The 21963-nt window shown below is 43.3% G+C and overlaps 1 protein-coding gene across 2 annotated transcripts in view; it reads right to left on the bottom strand.

The window, feature by feature from the left end:
* lrch4 (leucine-rich repeats and calponin homology (CH) domain containing 4) overlaps positions 1 to 21245 on the bottom strand; it is a 45931-nt gene extending 24686 nt beyond the window's left edge. Inside the window, exon 1 of one of the 2 annotated variants that reach the window (XM_061030911.1) lies at positions 20843 to 21245. In XM_061030911.1, coding sequence (XP_060886894.1) covers positions 20843 to 21014 — 172 coding nt within the window. In that variant the 5' untranslated portion in view covers positions 21015 to 21245. The remainder of the gene's footprint in view (positions 1 to 20842) is intronic. The other variant, XM_061030912.1, reaches the window with a different exon arrangement.
* Positions 21246 to 21963: the final 718 nt, after the last annotated feature.

Raw genomic sequence — 21963 nt, 5'->3', positions numbered from 1 at the left:
CAGACAGTTCACAGCTGTTCCTGCAGTGAGTGTTTCCATGATTTAGCTTTCTCGCCCCATGCAGACTCTTCATAAGCACCGTCTGATTGGTCGGAGACAACTTGTCAGGTTTGTCAACACTGGCAGGAAAAATACAAATTTACAGGTCGGGGGTCGGCAACCGGCGGCTCTTTTTCTCCTGCTACAGTTGCTCCTCGTGGCTTTGCCGAACAAGAAAGGAGAAACTTTTTTTACTTAATTTTTGTAGACTGAAGACAAAGATGAGCACACAGATCTGGAGGCTGCTGCCTTTAACCTGAACGTTTTGAATGAAGTCTCTATATGATGTTAAAAATAAACAGACTGTCAGATTGTCAACATCCCTGCTGGTGTTATATCGATAATATGACATCATCTTTAGATATGAGCGGGTTTTTACAAAGTATTTCAAAGTATTCAGGCACTGCAAGCCAGTTGCAGCCCTAAAATCAGCCAACCTGGACCAACTTCGGTGCATTTTTGTTTTTCATCTCCACACGAGCGCTCTTCTACAGCTAATAGAAAACACCTGCTCTGAAATCAATGATTCAGGTGTTGCCAAAAGCACAACAGGCAGAAAGAAAACACAAACCAGAACAGCAGAACTCTCCTACAGCAGAGTGAGGATGCTCTCAAAATCTGTATGCTTTTCCTTCTAATCACAGTAATGGCATGGAAGAATAGCATGTCAGTGGTGGTCTCGACCGGTCTTGATTTAAAATCCAGCGTCAAAATGTGGTCGGCCTTTTTTCAGCCGATTCGACATGTTGAATTGACGTCGTGAGAGGAATGACTCTGATTGGCTGTTGGAGGTTTAATTTCTCTCCAGCTCTCTCAGGTTCAGTAAAGCCCCTTGAGCATGTCGCTGTAGTATCCATGCTTTCACCCATTAGTGCTGTTTCTCCTTATTTGTCTCCTCCGCCTCTTCTTTTCTTTTTCCACTAAAAGACCAAGAGCTGACAACACCAGCGCCATTTTCAACTTTTTATCAGACATTATTCTCCATTAGTAGTCTACCTATAATACGAGTGGTGAGCGACAGCGGTGTGAAAATTGTCTTCTCGTATCTTAACAACAGACTATCACCGCCTGCTGGCATGGAGAGTTATTTCCTCTCATGCATGAGCAGAACGTACGTGGTGGTTGGCCGCCGGCTTTAGTCTTTGTGGTGTGTTCTAGTGCAACTTTTTGGCCAAGACGTCAGGCGACGCCACAGGCGGCCTTCGCAGCCACTAGTTCTTTGCCGCCTGCTTGGTGTGTCGGGGCCTTAAGACCGACTTCGAGTACTACAACACTAGTCTGATGTCTTCAATCCTTCAGCCAATTCCATTTTAAAACAACCAAAATCTAAAGAGTGAAGCTCAAAGAGTTGAAACGGTAAGAAAATGTTTGTTGAGAGAGAGCGTTTTAATATCCGTTCAAGCTGCTAATCTGCAGACTGGCTTTTGTTGTGCTGTTTGAGAGGCCGTTTGCTAGACCCAAAGAGTAAAAAAAAGTCTGATGTATGATTGTTATCAATACAAAATCTGGCATAGAGAGATCATTTTACAACCCAGCCCCTGATTTAAAAACAAAAGGCTGTGATTATGTGGTTTTCCAGCTTGTAACTATGAGACCACATGGCCTGAAACACTGACACAGGATGTCAAAGGATCTGCAGAGCGAGGAGGATTGGCTTGTCAGCACAGAGCTCTGCGTCTAATTACAGGTCAGGATGTGATGGATCCACTTCAGACGCTTACATCACCGCTGACCCAATGACCTCCACTAGGCTAAGCAGGACCTTTGTAAAGTCTTAACACACAAGAACCCCCCCCCCCCCCGCCGTTACCACAGTGCGAGATTCAGTGCAAAAAAACAGGCTCATTCTGCAGATCGTGTTGCATAATCTGCTCAAAAACAATGACATAATCAGCCTTTAGTTCTCTGCGCCGAAGTCTCATTTCATTTCTAAACTGAGAGAACAGTTTAAAGAAAGCCTTAAAGGTTTGTGGATTCACCTAGGAGGTTTTTTTTTTATCATTTTAAAAAGATTTTCATCATTATTTGGACTAACATGCAGGTCTGCTTTGTGCTGTCTGAGACAATTAACACACTAATCTGTTGGCAAATCTGATTTTCTTCTCAAGCCACAGGACCGCTCCAGTTAACTGTCAGTAGCAGTTAAACATCCCCTATTATCTTAATCCACTTCACCATGTTCCTCTAACACTGTCTGCCTTCTCACCGTAAACAATAGGACATGGAGCGAGAAAGCACCGAGTACACCCAAGCCCTTCCAGAGAGGGGGTGTGGTCAGACACAGCTCATTTACATATTTAAAGGTACAGACACAGAAACAGCCTGTTCTGAGCAGGGCTGAAATAGAGAGGTTTATAGACATGATCAAATACAGGATCAGAGTGGATTTAGAACAAGAAACTTCGTTGTTTTGGGGAGCTCAGAGACTCACTGGTTGAAGATGAGGAGACTATGTGACCATTAAAAGTTAGTCTTCCTCCCTTTGTGTTCATCTCTCAAACGATAAACCTCTTGTTGCTATGGTTTTGTCCGTCATCGGGTGTGGTTTGGTGCATCAACAGATGACGAGAAGACAAAGCACACTGAAGCCAAAAATTGCTTCACCAACGACTTCATGTGCAAGTTGAAACACGACTAAAAGGAGGCCCTGCACTCGTCAACTATTATCATGGAATCTAATCAAGGTGTAAAATAACACGCTTTGTTTCTTGTTTAACATCTTCAAGATAGACGCTCTGCATTCTGTTTTTAACAAGTCATGATATTTATGTCGTCACTTTCCAGACTCTCTAAAAATCAATCTGCAACTGTCTTTAAATGTCACCAGATATGAACTTGTAGTCTAAATGTATTCTCTCACAAAATGTTCATCCTGCTTATATTATAATTACGACGTCACTTTAAGGACGTCCTGATTGTTTTTGGGGCCCAATCCGTCAGTGTCGACTACAAAAGTAATGAATGATCTAGTAAATTAATTCATGCAGCTTTACTGTCACCTCACTGTGCCTACATGTACCAAGAGGCATTGCCCTGCAGCTGCAGCCATTCATCGCTTTATGACCCAAATTTAAACGGATACAAATCCAGTCAGCGCTGTAAAATGTCCACAACATCCTCAGGCCACATAGGCAGGACAGCGCTGGCTGTGCGCTCTGGAGTGCTTGCATGAAGCATTTGTGCACTGAGAAGAAAAGCACTGCACGTCCTGCCCCTGTCTCTATGACAACAGTCTGTTGACCGCTGTATGACCGACACTGCTGCGTTACTTTTTACTGCATGTTTTATTTCCCGATCAGACACGGAGCGAGGAGGGTGTGGGTACAAGACACGATACGTAGGCCGCAAAACTACAGGGAATATCAAACATTTGGAAAAGAGCGCCGGTGACGTCAACAGCGCCTTTTCTGAAAAGTTGAACAATTTTCAACTAGAGTGCTCAAGCAGAGCGCTCTGAAAAAGGACGCTGGGTGCTGCAGTTTTTCTCCAGACGGCCGCTTTCTGCAGCTGCAAACGCTCTCTCCACATTGAAATCAACTGAAAAAAAGACGCTGGCGCTCAGAAAAGAAACGCTTAGTGGACTTGGGGCATTACTCTGCGATGCTATTTTCTCTGCTAGTGACATGGTTGTGCAGCTAGTTATGTATACAGTTGAAGGGAGGGACTAGGACTTCATGCTGAAATCACCCTGAAATTCCAACTTGACAGACCGCCCTGGTGACAGAAAAACAACTGTTTTTGCAGCTGCAGAGGCAACGACTATCTACAAGAACAGCAGGGCGCTCTAAGCTGGAAACAGACTGAACTTCTCTTTATCTGTTGCTGCTCATATTAAGGCAATAATCAATTTTTAACTACCAGTCTCGTGTTGTCCACTACAGCCAAGTGGTGGGCGATATGACCTGAGATTCAGGTAAAGACCGTCAGATGCTCCTGTAGTGATTGTGTGTCCTGTTTTCTGCACTCTTTTGTCTTTTTTCCCAGAAGTAGCTTCAGAAATGAGAGGATATCAGGTTTCTGAAGGGCCTCACCTGCTTTAGGGGAATGAAGGAGCAGCTCAAAAGAGCACGACCAACGCATTTAGTGTCTCTGCATTTTTCCATTAGATAGAGGATGAGGAAGATCTGACCATAACTGGATGAAGCTAGAGGTCAGAAAGGGTCAATGTTTACAAGTTCATTCATTCCTCTCTGAACCCTGCTGTCCAAGAAAGAAAGGAAAGTTTTGTGATCAGCTCATAAACTTTACTTTCATCTCTCCTCACATGCTTCTTGGTGTTCATGAAGCATTAACGATGCCGATTACAAGAGCAGAAAGCCTGAAAATATCTTTATGTCACTCGGCCAAGAAACACACTCACACACTCAGCCCCGAGCAGGACTGTGGGCCTCCCTGTGTGTGCTGAGGCGTGTTTGTGAGTTCACAACATGAGTCTCTCTACTCTACGAGGGAGGTGAGGATTTTACAAAAAGGTACAGGAGGAGGAGGGGAGGAGGGGAGGAGGGGAGGAGTGGGTGAGTAAAAGGAAGATAACACCAGAAAAACAGAAAGGACAAAGGAGGTGAGGAGGTGAGGAGAAGCCAGAAAGAGGATTAAAAAAAAAACACAAAAGAGGCCGACTCAGTGTGATGGCAGGCTGACAAAAACCTCCACAGCAGGAGTGACTCAACAAAAGAAGACAGATCGTCAGTGGTGGTAATCCACAGGACTGAAGGACGGACCTGTTTGTGCAAATCAGAAATCCCTGAGTCATCGGGAGAGGGCGGGTGGGTGAGTCTGCACAATGTTTTTGTCACATTATAGAACAGTCTCACATTTCATTCAACTTTAAAACTCATGTTGGATCATTTGAATTTCGAAACAAAACAAAAAGTGAGAGATTAGAGATTAACCGGTTCCACTACTGACAGAGCTTTGAAGCGTCACGTTTATTTTGACGCTGTTGGTTAGCAGGGGTGAAACTACATCGCTACTTCCTCATGTTTTCCACCCGCCCATGGGGTCGGGACCCACTGAAGCTACAGACCTATCACAGATCAGTGGGTGGGACCTCACTCCCAGAATCTAAAAGCAACCTCCGCCACCTTGCTAGGAAGCTATGCTAACATGCTTTGTGGAGAAAGATAAAAATAACACAAGTAAGATGAAAGTATGTTTCAACTTCAAACTGATATGGATGAAGGGGATTTTGAAGGTCTTGTGCTCGAACCGGTTGTTCGTGGCTATCTCCACGAGCTGCGTTATAGCGAGCAGTTGAGGCTGAGGCAGAGCTGTGCATTCTGGGAGTTGTTGTCTTTCATCCACATGAGCCAAAAAGACACTTTCTGCCTTTTCTCGATCAAGAAGGCACCAACTTCAAAATGTTTTTCACATTTCTACTACATATATGACCCAATTTAAATACAGATTCATGTTTTAACCAGTGAAGTATCCCTTTAACTCATAACTTATAGATGATATAAGATCAATAATCAATAGTTCCATCAAATCAGATCAGGCGACTTATGTCGGCACTCTGTTTCTCCAGTATTTTCCTACGTTCAGAGAAGTTAAGCTTCCGGGGTTTCGGTTTAAGGAGTGATACTTTCAGCCGTATGGGTCTTTAGCTTTTTCTTAAAGGTGCAGAGGGACTCCGCAGATCGAATGGAGGTTGGTAGTTCGTTCCACCACCAGGGGGCGACAGAGCAGAAGAGTAGAGTTAGAGACCTGTTGTGAAGGTCGGATCAGACACCTTTCATTGGTGGGTAGACCTGGATGAGAAAGTTAGGTAAGGAGGAGCTGTTTTGTAAGCGAGCAGCAGAGTTTTAAATGTGATGCGAGTAGTAACTGGGAGCCAGTGGAGGGAGATGAACAGCGGAGTGACATGTGCTGCCCCGGGTAGGTTGAAGACCAGTTGTGCTGCTGAGTTTTTGGGGATTTATCAGAATTTCATAACTCAAATACGGTAAGATTGCTAGAACTGAGAAAGGCAGTAAAATTATGGACTGTACAGCTAAAACGAGGCTGTAAGAGAATTCAACAAATTCATCAGTGGACTTCAGAAACTCCCTAAATATTCACGTTTGATATCAGTGTGTTGCATTCACGATCACGGGCCCCACCTTAATTTCACTTTGACGTTACTTTTAAATGTCACGGAGAGTTTCATGCTGGTGCTGTTTGGGTTTATTTCACAACGTTGCCAATGACAACACATTTGTGTGTGTGTGTGTGTGCGCGTGTGTGTGCTGTAAGACAGGATGTGGCGGTGTTGATTCCTGTTACAGCGGGCTGAGGATCAGAACTGCAGACGAACACCACGGATCTGTTAGTGTGTGAGTGTGTGTGTGTCTCTTTGTGAGACTCAGACAAGGCCTTAGTGTGAACATGTAGAAAAATGACATTTTGTTCTGTACGAGAATTTATAATGACGATGAATTCTGTAATTGAGATAACTTTTGAATCACCCTTGTAATAGCTGAAAGTCTGTTTAATTTGTATTATGACTTAACTAAACTACATGAATCAGCCATCAAATGTTTAATATACTCTTGAGTTTTGCGGTTTTGAGAGAATAGCACGGTCACTTCCCTTTGAACACAAGTTTCTTGACGAACAACATCTTGCTGCAGCATCTAGAGCCCCGTTTCCACTGGAGGAACTTTCCCCCAGAACTGTGGTCTTTTTGAAGAACTAAATGCATTTGGACCAAATGTACCAGGGTCTAAATTTAGTTCTGGGGTAAAATATCTACCCCTAAAAAAAGACCCTGCTAGTGGGGTAGTACTTTCTAAAAGTACAGGGACTTTGGAGAAAAGGGCATGCAGCCCCTGCAGAGATGAATGTCTCTGATTGGTCAGGCACAGCAGGGTTTTAGATCACCCCGACTGCAGCTCAAAGCCCACTGTTCCCACCCCCAACCTATATTCATAATAGTATTAAGTCTTTAATGGTTGCCGGGCCAACGCGCACCACAAACCAACACTAAAGTGACTCAGCTAGAAAACAAGACACAAAATGTAAATTACATAACTTCTTCCAGCCACAAAAGCAGCTGACTTTTCCCTTATATACTTAAGGCTAAGTGTAGCCATGATTATTACTGTATTTTTTTCCACAGCTAAATGTGTGTTATGTTTTATGTGCGACCCCTCTTGTTTATCCCCTTATTCAGGAATAAGACGGGATAAACAGACACTCAAGGGAGATGCTGTTTCTCTCACAGCACTGAATAAGAACGTGTTAAGTCACTTCTTGGGACATTAAATTCTTCTAAACAACACATGATGAGGATAGACCGTACGTTCAGTCAAGTCAGACTTGATTTACTTGCACTCCCTTCAGTTTGTCTTCTTCCTCCTACACCGACTCCTCTCCTCTCCCATCTGTCACCCTTGCTTCTTTCCTCCTCCTCTCACGTCTCTCACTCCCACATGGTGCAGGATTTGCTTTAGCTCTCGCATGCAAACCTCGGCGAGGTCATGCAAAAAGAGGACCTACACTACGAGCACACTCAGAACGCCATACAACACCTAATAAGTAAAGAGCAAATGTAACTCGCGTGAAGAGAAATGGAAAAGCATCTTTATTTAGTCGGCGCAACATACTGACACACATTTAAATATAACTGCGAGCTGTCAGGAACAATTACTGTTTAACTTTCAATGCCTGTGTGTGAAACTCCTCCAGCTTTAATTGCAACAGATCAAAAAGTGACAAACGGCAAAAACAGACGAAGCAAACAGTAGAAGTGTTAAAGAGTTTCGGTTGTCTAGCAACAGCATGCAGTGCACACAGCAAGAGTGCCAAAACCAGCAAAGCATAGAAAGGAAAATACATTTTTGTGCCGTTCCACACTAGAGTCCATCGAATTAAAAGGCTGCTACAAGAAATTAGACAAGGGGTGTAATTACAGCTTGGTCAGCGTGACAGATGATCAGCTGGGTTAGCAAAGGTTTTCTGAAGGTTAGAGTACAAAGACTGTGGTGCATTTAATATCTATGGTATCAATTAGCCGTCCAGATGTCCCTCTGATGAAAAACAGACCTCAGCACAACTATCACACCCACGTGCATGCACACATACTGCAGTTATTAAAATGTATTTTAAACAAGCAGAGGTCAGGGCGAGGTCAGGGAATCATTGGTTATATTCTGTGGATTAAAAAATAATATCAACACGTAAAAAAAATATAGAGGACCAATGATAGATCCCTGAGGAGCTCCACAAAACATTAGGTTTTAATGCAACAACATTCAGTAAGTTTTTAACCTGACAATCTTTGCTGCGACATCACTTCATCCAGTATTCACAGGTCTGTCAAAGAAGTCAGCTGTTCACTCAGGGCGCACTCACACTAGGCAATCCGTATATGCACGCTTCACCTCAAAATTCCAGTTCATTTGACTAGTAGATTGATCCATTCCTTGCTCAAGCCCGGTTCACTTAGTTGGCCCTGGCACGCTTGAGAGAGGTGTGCTTCGACACGGCACAGTTCATGCACGAGCACAAGCGAGGGTCAGGTACACAACGTGGACAGCCTTCATTATCCAGAAGCCCCGGAGTACAACCACCGTCTGACGCCCAGCCACCACCATCATCATCGGACTGTGTTGCCTCCAAAACCACCACCGTCCTCATTCATGCCAACCTGATCCGACCTCCACCTCAGCGGCAAGGAAGTGTGGACAACAGGAACGCGAGGAATACAAAGGAGAAATCCTTCCTGCAACTTATCCCATCTCCTCATATCCCATTTTTCTTAACAATGAGTAAGGTATTTAACTGCTCTTTTGTTATGAATTGGCGCTATACAAATAATGATTAATGATGATGATGTCGATAAACGCTGATATATCTTGGAAGGTAATTTCCCCCATATTTTAAAGAAACTGTATTTTCCCCTTCAGTGGCGTTAGTCAGTTTTCCATGGCTAAACAATTGGAGAGACTTTTAAACCAATGACTGACTGTTGGCAACATTTCAGCACCAAAACTATGCCAACGTATTTGTGCAGTTTAGACAGTACTCCCTCTCCTTCACTCGCAACTTTGGGTTAAGATAGCGACTTGTGATCCAAAGTTATCTAAAAGCGTTGGTACTTTTCAGAGATATTATTATTTTAAAACAGCTGGTATCTGAAATCTTCTAACCCCTTTAGGCCCCACAGCTTTTCTGTCGTATTCAGACTCTCCTCAGAGAATCAGCCATCTGGACACCAAACACTGTGGGAGTTAATGGATCTGCCCGGTTACATAAGGCAGACAGGGCCTCTGCTTTCATTATTCACCAAGCAGTCCTCCTCTCCACACCATTAGATTATTTGCACACACTCTTACAGAGTTACATTGTGTTGCAGGACAAACACAGAGCCAGGAGGAATCACCACTGAGGACCATTAACTAATAGCTGCCGGCTGAGCCTGCAGGGGAGAGCAGCTACAGCAGATAAAGGAAATTAAGAAATAAAAATAAAGACATTTCAAAGTTCAAAAGTCACAAACAATTACAGAAACAACACCTTATTGTTCAAGGCAGCAGTAGATAAGCTGTGTTCTGCGAAGTTAAATTACTGTTTTATTACCCAATGGAGTTTGTGGATTTAAAAAGTGCTCCCAAAGAATTGTGCCCAGGTTTAAAGATGACATATTATGATGCAAAATACACTTTCTAACTCTAATATGTGTCACTAGTCTGTCTACAAACCCCCCAATGATGAGAAAAGTCCATCCTCTCCGTCTTCTGCCTGCTCCACTTTTCAGAAAATGTGTCCTCACATAGGCCGCTTGGAGATTTTCCCTTCATGACATCACAAAGGGCAGTAACCCCTCCCCCAGGTGGGTGAAACTCCCACAGCTAGGTGTTTGTTCTGCCCTCTGAGTCTGCCTTCTCACCGTAAACAATAGGACATGGAGCGAGAAAGCCTGAGACACCCAAGCCCTTCCAGAGAGGGGGCGTGGTCAGACACAGCTCATTTACATTTAAAGGTACAGACACAGAAACAGCCTGTTCTGAGCAGGGCTGAAATAGAGGGGTTTATAGACATGATCAAATACAGGATCAGAGTGGATTTAGAACAAGAACTTTTCATAAAGGATGATATGTGCCCTTTAAAATACAAGTATAAGCCTTTAAAAGTGGATTAAAAAAACTACTATAGTGAACCATCAAGACGGGAAAAGTTGACTTCCTTCATAAGATGTCATATCGAGAATGCCAACTCACTCTTGAATGTCAGATATGATGCAAGTTCTGCAGGATTGCAAAACACAGCTCGTTTGTTTTGCATTTTTTGTTTAGATATCTCACTTCTGAAGCCCTCCACCTTCGGGACCATGTATGGCACAGTATACGTTTGTTGGCAGACTGGTTTGGTGTCCTACAGCCTCTCTGTCAGTCTGTGTGTGTGTGTGTGTGTGTGTGCGCGCGTCTTTTCTCTAGTTACATCCCCTGAGACAGACGAGGGAATCCCCCTCCCCACCAGCTGCTGTACTCTGATAGAGAAAACACACCAGCAGGCTGCAGACAGAGCGAGCAACTTTCAGACATGACACTAAAAATACTGGAAATTAAAGCATGAAAAATGGATTGAGCGGCCGTCACTGACTTGTGGTTGCAGTTAAGGCAACAATGCATGCAGGGAAGGTTCAGACATTCAGTCGTTGACAACAACAACAACATCTCATCCTGTGTTTATCAGTTCACCAAAGAGTCCTTCTCGTTCCCTGTGGATCTCTTTTTTTTAATGAGTTACTCGTTTTAGATTCAACTTTCTGTTTCATTTACAATAAAAGTCCCTTAAAAGCCAGCTGCACGGTTGAATGGAAACTTATTGGCTTAGAGAACAGTGTGGGGCAATCAGAAAGAGAGCTACAGCGGTGAAGACACTGAGACGAAGACACACAAAGCAGAAGTGAACAGGCAGCCCACATCCGCTGCACGGAGGAGGCGGGGTGAACGCTGAACACACACACTCACTGCTGCACCGACATGCATTCACACAGTCTCACTTAATGACACAGAACAGATGTAAACAACTGACAGCGAAGGCCACAGCCATATGTTGAGCTCTGACTGCACATACACAGGGAGGGATGGAATCAGGGTTGCTCAACACAACCATTAACCCACAGCACACAGTGCAGTTTTGTAGTTCCTGGCAGCTTAGTCAAAGAGCTTTTCAGTAACACGTTTAAAAACCAGGCCACTGGTTGAAGAGGGCAGGCTGTTTATTTACTGTATCGCTCTTTAAAGCTGCATGTAATCACACCAAGTTTAAAACACACCAAAACAAGACCTTTAGTTAGTTTAAAACTGGACTTCCTGCAGATCTTTTACTGACTTTTAAACGACCAATGTGCTTACGAGCAATATTTCTAAAAATGGAGATAGAAAAACAACAAAGATATACCCAATCGAGGGATCTGTGTTCAGATTTCAAGGTAACTGGAAAAAAAGCTCTTTTCTAGTCTTCTGGCTACTTTTTAACAACGCAGGTCACACCTACACACTCACACACTGATGGTAGAGGCTGCTGCGTAAAGAGTCCATCAGTATTAAGCAAGCAGGAACCTCTGGTGTTGAAAAGTGAAGCCAATGCGGAAGTGCAAAATCCTGCATTTTGAGGAGTGTCCGCATGAGGCTGGCTCCAGGAACACCGAAAGTCACATACACAAGACTGGCATAAATTAATTTTTTTACAGCCTGGTACAAAAAAACAAATAGGTCTGATTAGTTACACTGTACGAGGGGGCTTCGTTTTGATTCTATGAATGATACATAGTTAGGCGTGTAGCTGACATGATTGACAGGCGGGCACGATGTAACGGTTCATCAAGAGGCTTAAAACCCGCCTCAGCTCCAGCTCTAAGCCTGTCTTTAGGTTGACTGAAAGTTCGACTGAGACAGCATTTCCAACATGGCGGCTGCTGCCGATGAGCCTCCGGAGCCCCCTGCAGGAGCAGATGGCTGACGTCACTCGGGCTTTCGTCCATTAATATTTAGTCTTTGGTATTAAGCGGCGGGAGCAACTTGGGGTTAGGCGTCTTCCCCAAGGAAGTCAGAAGACTAGAAAAGATATACTAGCCCAAGTCCATTTACCATTCAAGTCCATAATGATGGCGGAGCTTTGGAAAAAGTGCAGACAAGGGCTACTGATCGATGTCCGACTGTTTGCAATGTGTGTCAGGGATCTAACACGCCTCATATTTATACAAATACAACACAAACAAGAGTCGCAAGGGACTTTAAATCCCCCTGGACAACAACATATTTCACAGCAGCATTTCTGAATCAGTCCATAAAACATGATACCAAGAACGAAGGCCGATAGTATCAAGTCTGTAACCCTCTTTATGAGCCGCTTTACAGGAACATATAGTCAAACACACACATCCTTCCTTTCCTCATTGGTTCTTTCACAAAGTCAGCTGCTGGACTTCTCAGTCATGGTATAGAGTGTGCGTGTTTGTGTGTCCTTCCTGCTCTCAACAACAGGCTCTTGTCTCTCACATCCCCCAGAGGTCATATGAGCCAGCCGGTCAGTTTATTAACTTTGTGCTCATGCAACATTTTCATTTCTTCTGCCTCTAAACAAACTCAAAGTGCTCTTACATGAGCAACAATCCTGTTTTTTTTTAATAAACTAAAAATATCTGGTTCATGTCTTAGAGGGACATCCAGACCCCCCCAAGCTGAGGCCTTTAATATTGAGTTTCTGTCTTTAACTCATTGTACAGCGCTCGCGTCTAAAATTGAATTAAATTGAAATTAAAAAGAACTATTTCCATCCGTGGAGAGTAGATGCAGCAAAAACAGGACGCTGAAGTTTTCCTCGAGCAGTGAATATAAGATGTGCTGCATGGAAGGATTCTTCTTTTATTGCTTTTTAACCCTCAGCGTCTGTGCTTGTATTACTCCCTGCTGCTTCGTGTATGTCATTAACTGGGAGTGCTGGCTGTTTTCTTTATTTATTTGTGTGCTGTGCTCCTCACTCTCTGACGACGTTCTTTATGTGGTCTTAGTGTTTTAACGGAGAGCGATGGGGCGTTTTTACTGCCTCACTGAGACCGAAGAGTGAAGGATCAGAGGATCTGGGCTTTATTGACGAACTTGTAACAGGCTCTTTAAAAAGGTGGAGTGCTTGAAAGATAGGTCGTGAGACAGTGAGAGGTGACATCAAAAGCGAAAGGCAAAGCGTGTTTGATGACAGGCAACAAGACGACCTAACTGGACAACAGCCGGTCAGTCTGAAGATCTTAGATACAAAATGACACGCCCGTTTCCTTCGTTAAAGCAAGTTTGAGCTTCAGGCAAAGAAACTTGATTTTTCTCTGGAAAACAAATCTTTGAAGATATTATTTTTGGGGCCTTTTAGTCTTTATTGGATAGGACACAGCCAAAAGAAGACAGGAAATGTTGGGAGGAGAGAATTGGGGATGACATGCAGCAAAGGGTCGAGGTCAGATTCAAACCCGTGGGCACTAGGAGGAGGACTACATCCTCTGTACATGGGGCGCCTAGCCTGTGACCTGATCATGACCTGTTAGGTAGGATCAGGACACGGTCCCAGTGTGATGACCTGTTAGCTTCGATCAGTACCAGGATTTCTCTGATGGCGTCCTGTTTAAGCCGTAGAGCTCCCGTCCATCCGTCTTCACTGAGTGACAGCTTCACTGTATCTAACAATTCTCACTAAAGTCTCTGAAATCTGTCAAGACGTGCGACATGAACCCAAAATAAACAAATCTGACTGAGATTCTTACGACAATAAACACGCTGAAGGTTGCTGAAATAACTAGACCAGGATGCAGATTTGTAAAAAGCTTGAATTCATGATTGTGTGCAAAACTACAAGCATCAACTTTTAAATTGCTCGTTTGGAGTTTGGATTGAACATTTGGTGCACAGACAGGATGTGAGGAGAAAGCTTGACAGGTTTCTGCAACACAGCCTCATTTGCACATTCTTAAAAAAAGACGTCAAGAAAGAAATCCTACCTTTATGAAACACTGAATTCTGATTAATCAGTAGCGTCATTTCTGAGGGATTGTTGTAAACAAGATAGAAATCTTAGTACACAAGTGATTATTTTCAGATTCAAACCTGCAGAAAATGTGGCACCAAATACCTCTTACATAACAGCGTCAATCCAGTACCACAAATTTAATCTTTTTAAAACCCGTATGTGGAAAACCTAATTGCAAAAGCGTTAGCCTGAGGGTGATCTGTGTGTATCCACTCGACAAAACCACCGAGATTTGTGAGTCCACAAGGTGCACGCACGTACAATGACAGGGCTTTGTTCCCTCCAACCGCTCGCAGCTACCGGGAAACACTCTGGGGGAGGCAAGCCAAGACTTCTTCTTTGTGTGTTTCTGTGTGTGTGTGTGAACCTTTGACCTTCCTGAGGGAAGCTGCTCCAGTAGAGAAGAAGAAGAAGAAGAAAAAGAGGGGTGGGGGGCGGATGTTATCATAAAGAGTGCCGGGCCTCTGCAGCCCATTTTTACCCCAGTTTGACCACCACATTTATCTTTATAATGACAACACAGCTACACTAATATCCTGCACACATCAGCTCAGTCTCTGTGGGATTAATCGCATCTTCACTGGTGCTGATGCATCGTTTAAAGTCTAACATGCATGTGGAGGTTTCACTTCATGTTCAGTTATAAATGTTGAATTTGAATTGGCTTTGCTCTGTTCCACATCGAGCTGACGACGTTGTCGCTGGCTACTCTTTGTTTAATCAAAAGCAATTTCTTTTCATTTTTTTAAAAGGTTGCCACATCAGTATTCTCATAGCCAAGGAATCAAAAACAACCCCGCCAAAGCATGCGAGATGTTGGGGCAGGGTTGGAAATTACCACCCGCCAAATACAGGGGTTTTTTGGGGGGGGGTTTTTGTAGTGATGAGGGAATTTGCTCAACTTACCAGTCTAATGTAACAGAGTGATTTTAAAACAACACATTTATTATCTTGACTCTCGAGGAATTGCAGATACATAGGGTTAGCTAAACAAGTTAGCATTTGAGGACATGGCTGCGATGGAAACTCTTACCAGCTTAAAAATAATAAACTACAGTCTGTTTTTTGGGTGCCAGTCTGCACATAAATGATGCAAAGTGTTGATGTCATCATTTCTGTCTGCTACCTGTCCTGCACCAAACACCAGAGGGGAAATGTAAGCAAGAGACTGCTGGAGGAACAGGAAGATTTTGCAGCTATAGAGGTGGAGACCCACAATAGATCTCAGATCCATTCAGCTTTCACTTGACAATGATTTAGCCTCTGGGAGCAATAACCAATTTATTGAGGATTTCAATGTAGCCAGCACTTATTGTGATAAGAAGTTATGAATGCAAAAGCAAAGAGTTTCCCTTTTCCTTGAGCTGGTCGTTGTCTAAAATCCGACTGACAACCTGAGTCATGAGAAACGAGTTGAATTGGGGAGACGGCGTCTACGACTGGATTGTTCCATCCCCCACTCTCTGTTTATAGCGATCAATAAAAGCTTCATAGTCAATCCCCCTCTTTTTGCACTCCACACTGACATTTTCCAGCTTATAACAAATGACCGTTTCAGCAGTTTGTGTTGATGATGCATAAACAAATGCAGATAAAAAGCTTCTGATGCCCTTAAAATAGTTTCTTGTAAGATAAATTAATTCAATCCATTGTTTGAATTTACAGTCTAGGACGAGACTTAAAGCTGCACTTTAAATCCCAGGACGCATGTTTGCAGCGGGCTCCGTTGAAATAGACTCGGTGTAGTGATGCTGGCACGCTCCAGAGACCCAGTGTGCTGTGGAAATACGAGCATTGACTAGAGGAGCGAACGGCGTGGTGGTGCGCAGCGCTGAGGCACCGTGGCGATCTGACTATGTTGAAATTGGCAGTTAGTAGCAGACCATTTCAGGTGGTTTGGTCAAAGGTATGCACTTACACAAACTCATTGGATATGTTCCTTTAGCCCAGGGTTTAGACTCTCTGAACTTTAGACATTCTACAGATTCCAACAACTTCTTCAATCCTTTCTCCATCTAAACAATGCCATTCTGTTTATTGATTCAGGTTAACGAGCACAATCTTATTATTAGCTATGAGCTGGTCGTGATCTTTGTTCCCTTGGAGCTCTTTCCCTCTCCCTGAGTGACACACACACCGCCGAGGCTGAGCGTGAGCAGGGGAAGAAACAATCACAACACAACACTAACAGGTAATTATTACATGGAAAGTTTTAAAGTAGCTTAAAGAACAAGCTCATAATGCATCAGATCCCACTGTTTCTCCTCCTCCAACTTAAAACCATCCATGGCGAGAATCTACCTGACAACCATGATGACGGTCTGATGAATCAGAGGTCTGTCACCACCTGCACACACACATACACACATAGGTGCAGGGGCAGGCCTCCTTATAGCTCACATAATGACAGTCTGAGTGGGTATAACTACCAGGTATCTCAATGAAACTGAAACCCACTCATTACTCGACCTCAAAGACGGACTAGGTGCTGCAAAAACATGTACTCAAGAATAATGTCTACAATTGCACCGATAGGAGAGGAGCACCGCCCGTTAATTAGAGCTGAATGAATAACAGCGAGTCACCAAGAGACAGAGACGTCAGAAAACACAGTGCTCAATGTTCAGGTGGAGCTCAGGTGGACTGAAACAATAAACATCCCTTTTGGTAATGTGTTCACGATGTTCTTACTTTTCATTTCACACTGAATTCATAACTTTCAGTTTCAATTTTTAAGCTAAAAATAAATAAAAGTTAGTTTCAAGAAGGGTTGTCACGATACCAGAACTTCGATATGATACTAAAAATCAAACAATATTGATACCTGTTTCTATACCACAACAACAAAACAGAAGTAAACTTTCTTCTCCACAGGAAAAAGGGATCCTGGGGCTGGTTAAAGGCCCTGACACTCCAAGCAGACGGCAAAGAACTAGTGGCAACAAAGGTGGACTGTGGCCTAAAAGGTGCACTTGAACACACCGCAAAGACTACAGCCGACGGCCAACTACCATGTACGTTCTGCACATGCGCAAGAGGAAATAACTCTCCATGCCAGCAGGCGGCGGTCTTTAAAAAGGTTTTTCCTGTATGTAAAACTTGGTGGCTGTCCACCACCACAGAATTTTGCCAAAGTCTGACTGGTGTTTTCCTGGAGACTAGAGTTTTTAAAGTACAGCACCTGGTGTGAACTTCTCGTTTCTTACTGCTAATACGGATGTACGCCAATATGGTGGTGGCACTGTGTCGTAAAAGACAGGAAAGGCGCCGCCAAACTACCAAAGAGGACGAAAAGTGAAAGAAGCAGACGACTGTTTTATTCCGAGACTTCTCTCTGTGTCATCATCAAACTCCATGTGAATGAAAACGGTGAAGTTTTACATCCATGCAGGAAGAAACAGAAATCAATCATTTACACCAAATCATTTCCTTTGACAAAAATGAAGGGAAATGAACAATATTTGCCAATGGCAATCGCTGTCTGATGGACAATATTTTTTAGGGGGAAGAACCCCCAGAACCACCCTTAAACTAGGGCACAGGATAAATTAACTTGTGTAATAAATTAGGTATTAATGTGAGATTTGGCCTTTCTAGAGTTGCACAATTATTTGAATTCCTAATGTTGCTTGTAAAAGTGCTGAGCCAGTATGCCAGGTACATGTACATGTACAAGGATAGGAAAGGTACCACCACCTCATTATCCAGCTCCCTGCTGCCACCGCCTGGGAGATTTATAATAACCTCGACCTTTGCGAATACGGGAAGCATCTTGCCCTTTCCGACCACCTTTCCAAGATATGTAACAAAGGCCTGAGCAATTTCTGATTCACCCAAGACAACCGTTAGATTGACCACCTTCAGTCGTTCAAACACTGCTCTCACATGCAGGAGACGGTCTGACCATGAGTGGCTGAATACTAAATCATCATCAATACGCGCCTCAACATGGTCCAGTCCATCCAGTGTGCATAAGCCTGTTAACAAGCTGATTCACTGTTGAACATGGGGAACTCCATGAGCTGTTACTCGGATCGACAATGCTGTGCTCCATCATTTAACTTCACGTCTGAGCAAAGCGCGATTCTCCAGGTTGATTCTGCACGTCTACAGTTTAATAGGCGTGTCGCCATCATATTTCTTAGCTCTTTTTAAGTAATTAATGAATTACAAAACACCCTCAGCATTCTCTGATTTCCTGTTGATAAGCGACGTAAAAGATAGTGCAGTAAAGTGGAACCATTTGAGATTATTTTGTTGGAAAGAATTATACTCTCAAATGAATAATAAATGTAAAAGATGGCTCTGTTCCATTCGAGAAGAGGACTCTAACATCGGCGTACCTGAATGGATTACAGCAGAGATGATTGATTAATGCTATTAGTGAAACAAATAGCTGGTGTTTTGGCATGGTGTGTTGGCAAACCAAAACACCAGCTGTGCCAAAGGTCGACTGCATTTTAAGAATGCATGGCTGTAATCTAATTGTAGACTGTGAGCTGGATTTCTTGCATGTGGAAAAATGTAGCTGTTAATTGTATTAGAACAACCCCAGTTAAAGCTAGGCTGAAATGAAATCCTTGGGGGCAAATGTGCCCAATCCAGGTCCATCCACTAAAAGTTCTTATTATTACCACTGTCAGGCTCTGATTGTTATTCTAAGTTTCTGACAACATTAAAGAGAAGTTCCTAAAGACATGTTTGATTTAGAGAAAGATGTTTATTTCAATCCGGAAACAGTCATTACATCCTTCTATTCAGAGCCACCAGACTGCATTGACAAAAACAGTAATTTAACCTTGTGGGACTTGGGAGGCTTCTTGTCTAAAGCTGATCGGTTAGTTTGTTTGTACTACTGTTTGTAGCAAAAAAAATATTGGATCCAAAGAAAACATTTAAAACACTAAAGTTGCTAAATTTCACAAATAAAGCACCCGTCTGAGGCAGGGGTATAAGAGGAAAGAAAGACCAGAGGTTTCCGCTCATGCGTCATCCATTCATATGTACAGTCTACAAGGTAGACCAGCAAGTCCTGTGTTTGATGTTTTATGTTTTAAGGGCGTCTGTGGCTGAGTTGGTAGAGTCAACGCCTCTCAACTGGAAAGTCGGGGGTTCGATCCCCAGCTTAGCAACATGTCCGATGTGTCCTTGGGCAAGGCACTTAACCCCGCATTGCTCCAGCTGCTTCGGTGGCAGTGTTGTACTTACTCTCTGATGTACGTCGCTTTGGGAAAAAAAGCGTCTGCTAAGTGAATGATAACATATTTTTATGTGGTAGGACTACTGTTTTTGTCAATGGAGTCTGGTGGCTGGCTTTGAAGAGAGGGATGCAATAGCTGTTTCTGGTTTTAAGAATGTCTATCTCTGTAGTGATCCTTTCTGTAATGTTGACACACACAATAACAATCAGAGGATGTCAAATATCAGAAAGTCCTTCAACAACTACTGAACCCCCAAAAACTACCGAAAGCATTCTTTGCGGTTTCCTTCTAATTTCTAAATTTAAAGAGTTAAAACCGCCTCAGCAGAGGCAGAGACACCCAGACTTTAAGCTTCAAAAACACTGGATCCTTAACTTTCCACATGCAATTTGATAGCAGCCTCCGTGCCACAGAAAGAGATACACAGCGGTATCATTTACCAACATGCTGAGCTGAATACAAATTGTTTATTCAAGAACCTGCACTTGGATACACACATCCCAATCAGGAGGCATTACTGCAGGTATGAGGTATTCATCATCACTTCCATGTTCATTAGTGCTGGGTTTCCCCAGTAGCAGGTGCATGTGTGTGTGTGTGTGTGTGTGTGTGTGTGTGTGTGTGTGTGTGTGTGTGTGTGTGTGTTTATGAGTGTTCAAGGCCTCATCATCCCACAGGGCCTAGACCTGGGTTGTTATGAGCAGATGGTCATAATTAGAAAAGCACAGAAAGCAGCAGCGGAGGCGAGATAGACAGAGGGGTGTTACTGTAAGTCTGTGCAGATTGATTTCAGCAACCTGGATGGGATAATCCTCTTTTAAAGAAGGCGAGGCCAAAGTGGCTCCCTTTAATCTGCAGTGTCACACACAACTAGTTTACAGCATAAGCTACTCCCTGCTGTTGTTTTAATGTCCTGTGCAACTTAGTTCAATGAGATAAAGTTAGTGACAACACATTGAAAGAGAAAGCTGCCATGTTGTTACAGTAAAAAGTACTTTTTAAAAACCTCATTGTTACAGTAAATCCATGACTCAAAGGCGAGCATGTAGAGGTTCAGGATGTGTCGAGGAAGAGGAACTCACATATCTGACATTTTTTTCCCTTTTTCCTTGAAGAGAACAACACGACAAGCTCCTTTGAAAAAGCTTGAACTTCATGTGGCTTTGCTTGAAGAGAGAAGCTAGTAAACAGCTCATAAAATACACCCCAACTTTCTGTAAGTCCCCCAAGCAGGAACCTCCATTTGAAAAACACCAGATTCTGGTTCGCCTAGCATGCTAACAGCAACACTGGATCAAGACGATTACCATTATGGACTAGTTTGAAAAGACAATATAATAACAGTTTTGAGTAGTATATGTGAGCCGAATTGAGCAGTAGGTCCTGTTGGTGAGAAATAAGTCCTCATTCAGCACTTTAAAGCGGTGACAGCCAAAAACCAGACAGGGTTTTAAGAAGTCTACAGAAAGCAGTCGGGGTTCGGTAAAGACGCCTTCCCCGTTAGAAGAAAGGGGGCAGGTGTCGATAAAACAAAAGGCTGTTCTCGTGATAATAGCCAGCTCGCTTTGTTTCTCTTCTAAGTTATAGGAAGAACTGACCTGCGTGTGTTATGTCGGACAGGTCGTAGTTCTTGGCGCTGCGGGGAAACTCCTTCAGTTTTCGGTTGGATAAGTTGAGAGCCCCGCTCGCTGCAGCCTCCTCCAGCGCCTTCTCCACGCTCCGGCTGGCCGCTACGGTGGCCGGCAGCTGGGCTCCATCCCCAGCAGCCATCAAACACAGGTCTACCTCCTCCTCTGATTACTTTGTTTGAGGCGTCCGCTCCACTTTCATTCCCCGCAGATTCTTATAAACTCCAAACCGAGTGCGCTTCCCGGTGAACTTCCGGTAAAAGTACAAAAATTAGATCCGAGAAAAATCCGCAAACGACGTGAGACGATGTGATTGAGTTGCTCACACAACGGGAGCTCTCGTCTCTACCACTAAAGAGAAGAGAGCGGCACAAGCTGTCAATCTTTCAGGAAGTTGCGTCAAGTTAACACGTTTTACGACGACAGCACAGGAAAACGATGTGATTCCTTCAAAATAAAAGCTTTTATTTTCTTTATCAGGCACATCCACTTCACGAACTCACGTAGTAGCTTTGAAACAGAATAAAACAAACCAGATGGATAATACATATTGTTTTTGAGTGTATGATAGGCTACACGTACAGCCTGAGTGTATATATATATATATATATATATATATATATATATATATACTTTATTTATTTATTTATTTGTACATTTATTTAATTAATTGACCAAACCAAACATAAAATCTCAAATACTGAAAGCAAAGGAGCAGAAAGAAGAATAATATTTTATAATCTGCCCCTCTTTCACAAGACAATAATTAACAAAACACACAATCCAAACAAATACATAAAATAGAATAGCTGCAGACCAACACGTCCACTCACCGTCCACTACTGGATTTTAATGGTGGCAGTGACTCAGACTGTAGGGACTTTGGTTGGATTGCCGGTTCAAGTCCCGGTGTGTTGACCAAGTTGGGAAAATTGTTCTGGTAGCTGGAGAGGTGCCAGTTCACTTCCTGCCCGCTACTGAGGTGCCCTTGAGCAAGGCTACGAACCCCCCACCAGGTCAGGAGCGCCCGCTGTGGGAAGCCATGTCAATCTGACATCTCTCCATCAGTGCATGTCCATAGGATCCTGTTT

Source organism: Labrus mixtus, chromosome 23 (assembly GCF_963584025.1).
Source record: "Labrus mixtus chromosome 23, fLabMix1.1, whole genome shotgun sequence".
Classification (NCBI taxonomy): Eukaryota; Metazoa; Chordata; class Actinopteri; order Labriformes; family Labridae; genus Labrus; species Labrus mixtus.
This window is presented reverse-complemented; position numbering and strand designations above follow the sequence as displayed.